This window comes from Brachionichthys hirsutus, chromosome 16, assembly GCF_040956055.1.
Source record: "Brachionichthys hirsutus isolate HB-005 chromosome 16, CSIRO-AGI_Bhir_v1, whole genome shotgun sequence".
Classification (NCBI taxonomy): Eukaryota; Metazoa; Chordata; class Actinopteri; order Lophiiformes; family Brachionichthyidae; genus Brachionichthys; species Brachionichthys hirsutus.
Window position 1 is genome coordinate 2,997,251 of NC_090912.1, and position 10,571 is coordinate 3,007,821.

Sequence of the window (10,571 nt, forward strand, 5' to 3'; positions counted from 1 at the left end):
CTTCACTTTTACTTTTCATGGTTGGCGTATAAAGATACCAAATATAACTTGGAACCTTTTGTTGATGTTCCGGATCACCATGTGGATGGTATAAATCCAATTAGGAGGGGAATGAGCTGCTTGGTGGAGGTCTGCGCTCTTTCTACTTGCGAGCGCGTCCTGAAGTTAACTCGGCGTTTCGTGCAGACGTCCCTCTGAACTGCTGTGTTGACATAAAGAAGGAAAGGTTTCCTCCTGTTAGTGCTCTCTTACAGTGCTGTTTTATTCATTATATACCATTAGTTGTTGTGTGTGTGTGTGTGTGTGTGTGTGTGTGTGTGTGTGAGTGAATGCACGTACCATACGAGTGTTAATGCATCCATGTGCTCAAGCTCCTTTGCCGGCAGTGTTTCATTTAGATTACCCATTTGGTATCCATCGCTGTGTTATCCACAAAGTGGATGGCGGATAAAGCGGTTTGGCTTCCGTCTGTGCGTTCATTACATTTTCTGTCCGGAGCATTACTCGGGAGCATTTCATTGGTTTTCATGCAACTTTCCATAAACTGCACTAAAGTGGTTCCTTTTTATTCCTGTTTCTAAGGTTACAATTTGAGTTGATCCTCTGAGTTTGTTTTGTCTCGGATGAGCTTTAACTCAAAAACGGATAAGTATTTTTTTCATAACTTTATGCACACACACCCCATGTACTCGGGTGTGTGCGTGTAGTTTTTTTTCATGTTCACCTCATCCTCCTAACAACCCAAATCACACTGCCTGCTGAATGAGGCTGTGTGCAGGTTTGAGGATGTGAGGAGAACTCAAAGTTGTATTTCTGGGATGGGGGGGGGCATATCATCTCCAGAGAAGTGATCCCACTTTCATTAGAAAGAAGAAGAGTCCATGTCATGCTGCTGCACAGTGACTGTTCTGTCGGGTTGACCTTGTGCAGCTTATAGAATGAACGCTGCGTCTGTATTTACTGATGATACTTGACATGTGTGCACAAAGTTTAGCAAGGTCCTGACAGTCCATTTAACAAAACCGCAATCTGTTGCAATATCCAGCGGCTCGGCTTCGGAGACCCGGTAGCAGGAAGCTGAGTGGCTGTGAGCTCTCTCGCTTACGAAACCACACTCGGTGTGTGCGGGAGGGAGTCTGATTGACGCCTCAGGCTCTAACGGGCGTAGAGCAGAACAGGAAGGAGCGAGGTGGGGTTCGGTTCCTGCTGTTCTCCGTTCCTCTCCTCCTCCTCGTGCACTCGCTTCGGTTCTAGACTGGCTTTGATTCCTGGCGGGAAGGATATCCTGCACTTTGAGGATCAGGAAAAGCACTCGCTGCGGCCTGAGGATAGGGCCGGGGGGGCCCCCCGGAGCGAAGCCACAGAGAGGCCCAACAATGGCCGATGAGGGTTCACCGGAGGACCTGCTTCAGGATCAGCTGGTTGACTCCCCAGTACAGAGTGAGACAGAGTCTTTGGTAGGCGACCAGAGCAGGCCTCAACATGGCCGCCGTGTATTTCCATCCATAACTGCGGACCTACTTTCTTCTGTCTTCTTCATTGTTCTTGTTTGACATTGCTGTGTTCTCTGCGGGCTGCCGTCCCGTCCGCCTCGCTCTGAAACGCCGCGCTGGAACTTGTGCGTGCGTCGCGGCCCGAATTCTCCCTTCCTGTCGTTCATGTTGCGTTTCTGCCTCGGCTTTCTCTTCTGCTTTGAGCAATTGTGGCAATCGAGTCACTGCAGCCACGTCGGAGCCCCGTTATGACGTGTAAATGTCCATGTGATTAAAATATCCCAATTAGAAGTATTATTAGTCTTCCGGCAATTGTTCAACGTCCAGTTTTGAAACACGCCCAGTTGTGCAATGACCTATCAGTGCATTAAAGCAGCTGTTGAAGTCGCCCAGCGCTCAGGTCGGCCCGGGCCTCCCTGCCGTGTGTCGTATTGTGTTACTGATGGATTATGGTCTTAATGCAAGCCGAGCTGCAGCCCCGGCCTGCATGGAGCTGGACGGACACCCAGATCTAAGAAGCTGTAATCAGATATGCTAAGCTGGATGGCTGGCTGCGTGGGGCGCTGAAAGGCCTTCAGCACCATGAAACACAGGGTGGGGGCAGCTGTGTGTGTGTGTGTGTGTGTGTGTGTTGAGCTGATGATATCTACTATTAAACACTGACTTCCTTTTCCACAGTTTCATGAAGACATTGTGTGTGTGTGTGTGGGGCGGGGTCTCTGTGCATGGAAACATACGCAGCTGTTATTGTGTTATTAGTGTGGAACATTTGAATTTTTAGTTTCGACTTTGTCGGGATCTGCAGCTGTATGTTTGTGATCATTTATTTTTATTCAGGGCAAATCTCACAAACTTTAAATTCCTTCAATTTTACGTATTAGGCCTTTTAGATATTTTGGATAGTTTAACTAAGGTCCTTTTTGTCCTGAACATTTCTTGCAAACTGTACATTTCACCCTCAGACATGAATTAACCACTATAAAGTTTCTCTACAGATCTTTTTTTTTTTACTTTTCCATTTGAAGATGACTTTAAACGGCTTCTCCAGAGCACATATTCAGAACTTTAGATTCACCAAAGGACCGGAGGGTGTGTCATCCTGGTGAACATCTAGCACTAAATGGTGTGGCTTAACGTACAGAAGAAAAGCATTTCCTTGTTAGTGAACGTTTCCGTCTGAATCGCATCAGATACACGAGAGAGCTGGTTGTCTCCTCACATCACAACACCACCTCTGCCTTCTCCTTTGCGGCTTATTCTCATCCTTTCCTTTCTTCTTCAGAGCGATCCAGGCGGGCTGTCGGTGCTCCAGCAGCTCGGTCTGGACCAAAACTCTGATTTCTCCGACTCCAGCGTGCAGCAGCGCCTGGACGAGCACCGCGAGAGAATCCGTAGGGAGATCCGCAAGGAGCTCAAGATCAAGGAGGGCGCGGAGAACCTGCGCCGGGCCACCACCGACAAGAGGAACGCCCAACAGGTGGACTCGCAGCTCCGCAGCTCCAAGCGCAAGCTGGAGTCCCTCCACGCTCAGCTGCAGGAGCTGGACGCCCACATTGTGGTGAAAGGCACTGATGACAGCAAAGGTAGAATACCTACCAAGGAGAAGTTACTAGCTTCTAACCCACAAGAGGTAGTTTCTGCAGGCCGTTCAGAACCTGATGATTGTGTTTCTTTTGCTAGTTGCAGAGCCAACGCCGCCAGCATAGCTCAGAAAGAGCAATAACAGTGTCAGTTTTAATCTTCATGACAAACCAGTAAGGAATGTCTTTCAAGGTGTTTCCCGTTTGTAACTGGATTACCAGAGAAATGAGTTAAAACCAAAAAAAGTAGATGAAATGTTTCATCCGTGCTCGTCGCGCGGCTGGTAGGAACTGAAAGCATCGACTTCCTCAAACACGGAAAATACATGTAAAAGCTTTTTGAATGTTTTCCAGTCCAACAGATGCTGAGAATGATCTTTTAATTAAAACCTGCAGCCAACGTTAACCTTAACTCGTGGAATCTGAATATTCTCCTTGCCCAGATGCCCCCGATTCTCCGGGATCGGTCAACCGGATGTCTGCCAGCCAGCACCGCATCGCTGCCTTGGAGCGGCAGCTGAACATTGAGCTGAAGGTCAAGCAGGGAGCAGAGAATATGATCCCGATCTACGCCAACGGAGGCACAAAGGTATTCCCCCGGCTCGGCCGTCCGCCTCGCCGTTCTGTAGCATTCGGTCTGTTGACCTTTACTCCTACCTGCCCCCCCCGGCAGGACAAAAAGTTTCTGCAGACGGCTCAACAAATGCTGCAGGACAGCAAGACAAAGATCGACATCATCCGCATGCAGATCCGAAAGGCCATGCAGGCCACGGAGCAGTCCGAGGACAATCAAAGTACTGCGCACGCTTTCGCTTTTAATCCTCGCTCTTATCGTTCAGGTCCGCTTTCATCCCACCTGTCACTCTTTGCAGCTGATAAACACTGCATATTTTATGACGCGGGGGTAGTAACGGATCAATTCTTTCTTCAGAACTTCACAGAGGAAGGGCGTCCAGTCAAACACACACTCGCACACACACGCTGCCCATTACAGAGCGCTCGCTCACTCCGGTTAGAGCCTTATTGATGTTCCTGCATCCCCTTGATGTTGCCCAACAACTAAAAGCCATGCCTCATTTACCAGAGGTGAAAGAGTAGGCGGGACAGAGCGGGGGGGGGGGGCTGAAAGGACCGGCTCTCAGGTGGGTGGAAGGAGGCTGGGATGAGGGAGGGTGTTTGTGCATCAACCCTTTTATTCACATGCTGTTCAGTAAACCTGAAACGGTGTCCCAGGCAAGCCGGACCTGTGTGGGGCGGAGCTACGCGTGGAGGAGCTGTGGCATCACTACCGTGTGGAGCACGCCATGGCGGAGGGGGCCAAGAACATGCTTCGACTGCTGGGCGCAGGGAAGGTTCAAGACAAGAGGGCCATGGCCGAGGTCAGGGTTAGGGTTAGGGTTAGCACACGCACACACACACACACACACACACACAAACCATGTGTTTGGTGTCTGCAGGCTCAGTGTGGGCTGAGCGAGTCGTCGCAGCGTCTGGACCTGCTGAGGTGCTCTCTGGAGCAGAGGCTGCTGGAGCTCCCTGAGGATCACCCCAAGGCCTGCCTCATCAAGGAGGAGCTAGTGCTGGCCTCCTCCTCGGCCTTCAGCTCCCGCCACAGCACCCCCTACGTCCATAACCAATACAGCACCCTCAGCAAGCCGTCGCCACTCACAGGTAGGAGTTATGACGAGGCGGGTGTTTGGGTTTTCACGGCTGACGCAGGGCTCCTTTTACGGGCTCTTCCTAGATCAGGATCAGTATTCAGACGCTCTTTCCTTCCAGGTACTCTTCAGGTTCATCTTCTGGGCTGTGTTGGGCTCCTGGAGGTCGTCCCAGGTCGGAGCAGGGGGACCCAGGTGGTCCTCCCTTCTCACTCTCCAGGAGATGGACGCTCCTCCTTCAAACTGAGTGGCCTCTACAGCCGAAGCAGCAGCAGCATGAGCCTGAAGATCCCCAGCAAGACCGAGGAGCTGTCCTGTAACAAATCTTCTTGTGTTCTTTAGATCTTATAGATATATATGTATCAGCTGTATTCTCTTTTAATAGTTGTGTGTTAGTCATTTGCTGTGTGTGTTTGTTTGTTTTTTTACAGCGGAGGTGAGCGCGGTGTTGAAGCTGGAGAACGCAGTGGTGGGACAGACGGTTTGGAAAACAGTCGGAGAGCAGACCTGGGACCAGACCTTCACTGTAGAGCTGGAGCGAGTAAGACGTCTGTTATCCTGCAGCACAAAGCTCTGCTGAGCATGCATGTTAATGCTGGAGGAGTAAAAGGAACATTTGGGTTTTATTCCATCACATTGAATTAGAATTACAAACTTGCAGTTTTACGAAATGAACAAAGTAATGCCGAACCTTCGTGATGTATCCCTGGCGTTTGCGTTTGCGTGTCAGTCCAGGGAGATGGAGATTGCAGTCTACTGGAGGGATTACCGCTCCCTGTGTGCCCTGAAGTACCTGAAGCTGGAAGAGTTCCTGGACAACCAAAGACACCGAGTCCAGCTGGAGCTGGAGCCGCAGGGGCTGCTGCTGGCCGAGGCGAGGACACGCACACCAGCGTAGCGACCGTGCATAACGCGGAATGTAATATTAGCTGCTTCTGTAGAACTGCATAAACATAACGGTTCTATATAGCATCTCGAATTTAAACTGCGACATGGACCCACCCCTGCGTCTGAATGTTCTTGCGTTAGTCAGGCTGCAGGAAGGATCACCTTACATCCTGTACTAGTTGCATGGTGAGGCGCACTAACATGGAGGCCTGCTGCAGAGGGAACGTGGGAACGTTCCACCTGGACACGGCATCGCAGCTTCAGGATGCTGCTCTAGCGTTTCGGTCTCGTTTCAGGTGACCTTCTTCAACCCGGTGATAGAGCGAGGCCGAAGGCTCCAGAGGCAAAAGAAAGTCTTCTCAAAGCAGCACGGTATGTTCAAGGGCATTTACCTCAGATGATTGGGGCTTCCCAGGGGTTCTAATTTAGGGACCTTACAGGAGAGAGATTAGAAAGACTGGTTGAAATGGAAGCAGGCAGAAATAGCCAAGCGTTAAGTTTATGTGGTTCAAGCTCTCGGTATGAATCCTAACTTTCCCATGATGCATCAGAACCAAGCAGACCGTACGCAACTGTTTTCTTACTCGAGTTCTAAGATTGAAATGTAAACTCAACTTCAGCCTCTGAGCTGTGTCGAACCATTAAAACCAGAGAACCCAGTCAGGATGATTTCCTTTTTCCTAAATGCTGCGGCAGATACTCACAGTTCTACTCTGTGTCTCAGGTAAAGCCTTTCTGCGTGCTCGTCAGATGAATGTTGACATCGCCACCTGGGTCCGCCTGCTAAGGAACGCCATCCCTAGTGGAAGCAACACGCCTGCTTACACTCCCAGTTTCACAAGCAGCACCCTCACACACAGCGCCGGGTATGAACCACGTCTACCAAACTACACAAATAAGGACCCCCCCCCCCCCTTTCCTCAACGGCAGTGAGTTACAGCTTCACTTTAGTTTTCTTTACGTTTAGTAGTCACGCAGCCTACAGAGAAATCTCCGTGGAGAAGCTGAACCTGGACAGCGACCCGCCTCCCAAAGCTGAAATCAGGAGGGATGTGGTGGATGCGCCCGTTTCCTTGGTGAGTAAAGGGGGGGGGGGGGGAGAATACGAGCCAAACGGGAAGGGCTTGAGCTGGAGAAAGACAGCCATCTTTACACTGATCCTCCTACCTGCAAGCGTGGGAACGGTGTGCTGGTGACTGCAGGGAAATCAAAGACCCCCCCCCCCCCCCCCACCCACGAAAGCAGTGAAGAACAAAAAAAATCTAATATTATTTATTCTAAAGTCTATTTACAAAAGACTTTGGCATCATTTAAATGTGATTTCCAGCTAAGTTTATTATCTATTTACTTGCAAAATAGATGTTTCTTGAAATTTCAAATGAGCGACAATTAAATTCTCCAATTAAAGGTTTCACTTATGCATCCAATAATAATAATAATGGGCTGAGCATTGATCCTTTAAGATCCAGCAATAATCATTTTAATGAATGTTAAACTGATTCGGCCCGAAGATTTTAATCGTAAGGATTTTTTTTTAACGTTAATTTCTGAATTCATAAACATTGAATAATTTCCGTAACATGCTTTGGCGATAGCTTGCAAAAATTAGCATTTTGAGCAGCTGCATTAGGCATAGAAAACCAATGAGGGCCAGCAGGAGATCGAGCCTCTATATCGTTTGCTGTAACTGAAAGTCGTTACGGATGTTAGCAATCACCTCCCCCCCCCCCCCCCCCCTTTCTCTCTCCTTCTGTTTCTCCCACGCTGTCATTTTCCCTCTGTTCACTGGCGTTCCCCTCCATTCTCGCTCTTCCCCTCTGTGGGGTTTCACAGGAACAGACGCCAGTCTCTGAGTCCCCGTCCACACCGGATGTCCCCGTTCACGAGGAGCCAACCAGGCTGTTGTCCCAGAACTCTTTCACCAGGTGCACAACGCCACGGGGAGCCTGACGCCAGAAACACAACCCCCCCCCCACACACACACACACACACAATCTGCTCCTGTGTTGTAACGTCTCTGTTCACACCTGATGATAAAGCCAAATTAACATTAATGTAGATTACGGTACGCGTCGTCATTTTAAGGATCATTTAAGGTCATTTAATAATCACGTTGTGTTTCATCCACTGCCTGCAATCGTCCTTTCAGACCCAGCGTAGGCCCCCTTTCCCTGCACGACTTCAAGCTGATTGCAGTGCTAGGAAGAGGCCACTTCGGAAAGGTAGTCAAACTTGCCGTTTCCTAATAGTTTGAACAAACCCGCCAGCCGATTTGCTGACTACCGAATGACCATAACGGAGCATTAAGCTGCTGACGAGTCGGATATTTTCCTCAGAAGTAGGTGGAGAGCAAAAATAAAACGGCGCCGAATCAGGAAGGACCTATGCTGCTTCAATTTCATGTCTTTAAGTTTATGATGTTTATTTTCTTTGTGTTTATTGTCAAAAAATCAACTGAAATGGCTGAAACATGTTTCGTTATTATTTTCAAAGTATTTTTTTTTTTGTATTAGCATTTGTGCGCAGTTGGGAAATTACCTAGCCTTTTTAGAAAATTAAATGATATATTTGTAACCCGTTTTTAAAGTGTAAAATTCCTGTTTCTCCATTGGCTCTGGGATGGATGGATGGACGGGATGACATAGAATAGACAGACGGACTCATTGTTGGTTTCGATCTGGACAAGAGATGTTTACAATGGCTAAAATCGGAATCTTCTCAGGTGTTGCTGTCGGAGTACAAAAGGACGGCCAGTGTGTTCGCCATCAAAGCCCTGAAGAAGGGCGATATCGTTGCGAGGGACGAAGTAGAAAGGTACAAATATTTTCCTCCCTTCTAAATTCCCGCCCGTAAGCGACCACGTCATGCACTAATTATGTTTCACGCACACACACACACACCCCTCCCCGCCACCTGCCGCCAGCCTGATGTGTGAGAAGCGGATCTTTGAGACCGTCAACGGCTCCCGCCACCCCTTCTTGGTCAACCTGTTTGCGTGTTTCCAGACGCCGGAGCACGTGTGTTTCGTCATGGAGTACACGGCGGGAGGCGACCTCATGATGCACATCCACGCCGACGTCTTCTCCGAGCCCCGCGCCGTGTGAGTTAAACGGAAGCATTCCAGATCCGGGTCTGGAGCAGCACGGATCATCTTTCTCTCCGCCGTTTATTCAACAGCTTCTACTCGGCTTGCGTGGCGTTGGGTCTGCAGTTCCTTCATGAGCATAAGATTGTGTATCGGTGAGTCTTTGGATCGTCTCCCCCTCCCCCCCCACACACACACCCCGGACGCGGTCTCAATCCGCTCTTATCTGTCAGGGATCTGAAGTTGGACAACCTGCTGCTCGACACAGACGGCTTCGTGAAGATAGCAGACTTCGGACTCTGTAAAGAAGGTGAGCGTCTTAATTCTGTTTCTTGTGTATTATTTATTATGCAACTATTGACGACTCATCCGTCCTGCATTTAATAACTTTCCGTCTTCACCCCTCGACGCTTCTTCTTCTTCTTCTCCTCCCGCTCTTCTCTGGCTGAGGCATGGGCTACGGGGACAGGACCAGCACATTCTGCGGAACGCCCGAGTTTCTGGCGCCCGAGGTTCTGACAGACACGTCTTACACCCGAGCCGTCGACTGGTGGGGACTCGGGGTTCTCGTCTACGAGATGTTGGTCGGTGAGGTGAGCGCAAAGAGGCGGGGCCGTTTTTATGTTGCTCGTCCAGCAGCAGTTGTGGGGCGGATTCTTCACTTCCCTCTCATTCTGTCCATCCGTCTGATTCTCGTGAATGTGATGCCGTTTAGCGATGCAAATTAGCGCCTGTCGCTTTCCTCCAGTCTCCGTTTCCAGGTGACGATGAGGAGGAGGTTTTTGACAGCATTGTGAACGATGAAGTTCGCTACCCCCGCTTCCTCTCCACCGAAGCCATCGGCATCATGAGACGGGTACAGTCCTCCGCCACTCCTCTTTCTTTTTTTGCAACAAAAGAAACCGTATAGACGAAGCTACATTTTTCTTTGGGCCTCTAGTTGTTGAGAAGGAATCCTGAAAGACGTCTGGGCTCTGGAGAAAAGGATGCAGAGGACGTGAAGAAGCAGCCTTTCTTCAGGGTGAGCGTGTTGAATCTTCACGTCTTTTGAGGCTTTGCTGACTGAAGGCTAAACGGGAATGTCTTTCAGGGTACCGACTGGACGGCTCTCCTTCACAGGAAAGTCACGCCCCCCTTTGTCCCAACCATCGGAGGAAAAGAAGACATTAGCAACTTTGACGTGGAGTTCACAGCCGAGCATCCTACGCTAACACCGCCCCGTGAGCGCCGCGTCCTCACCCACAAGGAGCAGGACTACTTCAAGGACTTCGACTACGTCTCCGACCTCTGTTAGGTTCAGGGCCCAAAGGGTTTTTTTTTTTTTTTAGCTGACACTCTGTCCCGTACAGGAACATGGTGGTGACGAGGAGGATTTGGACGCTGTCCTCTTCCTCTCTGGTCCCGTGTCGGGGATTGGATGAAAGTTATGTCATGCATCTACTCGCCTCCAGGGGTCAGTAAATCTGTGACACCGTGTGACTTTTAGAAGAGAAGAAAATGCCGATGACATGATCAAATAATCCAGATGATGGAAAACAAGAATGACGACGAAAAAGAAGAATCGTCCTACAAGTCATTCTCTCGAGAGGAGGCCATTTGTCTCTCCCTGCTGGTGTTCTAGTTTCTTGTCCATTCGTGTCGGCTGTTTCTTTGCTGCTATGTGTGTGACGTCCCCTGCCTTAGTTGTGTCCACATCAGCTGCCATCATGTATTACTAACACATGAGGGAGCCAGAGGACGGAGAAGCTTCTGCTAATGTTCCATGAGCTCTGCTGAGGGAGGTTTGTGTTTCTGAGCTCCATGCTCACACAGGACATGTCTTCACCGTCCTCTTTCTTTCGGCCTTTCGGTAGGACACACATGTTGG

General features: G+C 49.6%; 1 protein-coding gene across 1 annotated transcript; it reads left to right on the forward strand.

Moving 5' to 3' along the window:
- The first annotated feature begins 1,376 nt into the window (after positions 1–1,376).
- Positions 1,377–10,002, forward strand: LOC137905295 (serine/threonine-protein kinase N2-like). The gene is made up of 22 exons (XM_068749515.1): positions 1,377–1,457; positions 2,776–3,076; positions 3,517–3,662; positions 3,747–3,867; positions 4,307–4,452; positions 4,531–4,744; positions 4,853–5,047; positions 5,163–5,272; positions 5,462–5,605; positions 5,916–5,991; positions 6,344–6,485; positions 6,605–6,695; positions 7,453–7,544; positions 7,769–7,841; positions 8,342–8,433; positions 8,543–8,719; positions 8,797–8,859; positions 8,938–9,014; positions 9,155–9,297; positions 9,453–9,560; positions 9,645–9,725; positions 9,795–10,002. The coding sequence occupies exons 1-22, from the start codon at positions 1,377–1,379 to the stop codon at positions 9,996–9,998; spliced, it is 2,877 nt and encodes a 958-aa protein (XP_068605616.1). The 3' UTR covers positions 9,999–10,002.
- Positions 10,003–10,571: the final 569 nt, after the last annotated feature.

Coding starts and splice junctions, on each gene's coding strand:
- LOC137905295 (XM_068749515.1), top strand. CDS start 1,377: ATGGCCGATGAGGGTTCACCGGAGGACCTGCTTCAGGATCAGCTGGTT. Junction 5,273..5,461: donor TCACTGTAGAGCTGGAGCGA/GTAAGACGTCTG, acceptor TTTGCGTGTCAG/TCCAGGGAGATGGAGATTGC. Junction 9,298..9,452: donor ACGAGATGTTGGTCGGTGAG/GTGAGCGCAAAG, acceptor GCTTTCCTCCAG/TCTCCGTTTCCAGGTGACGA.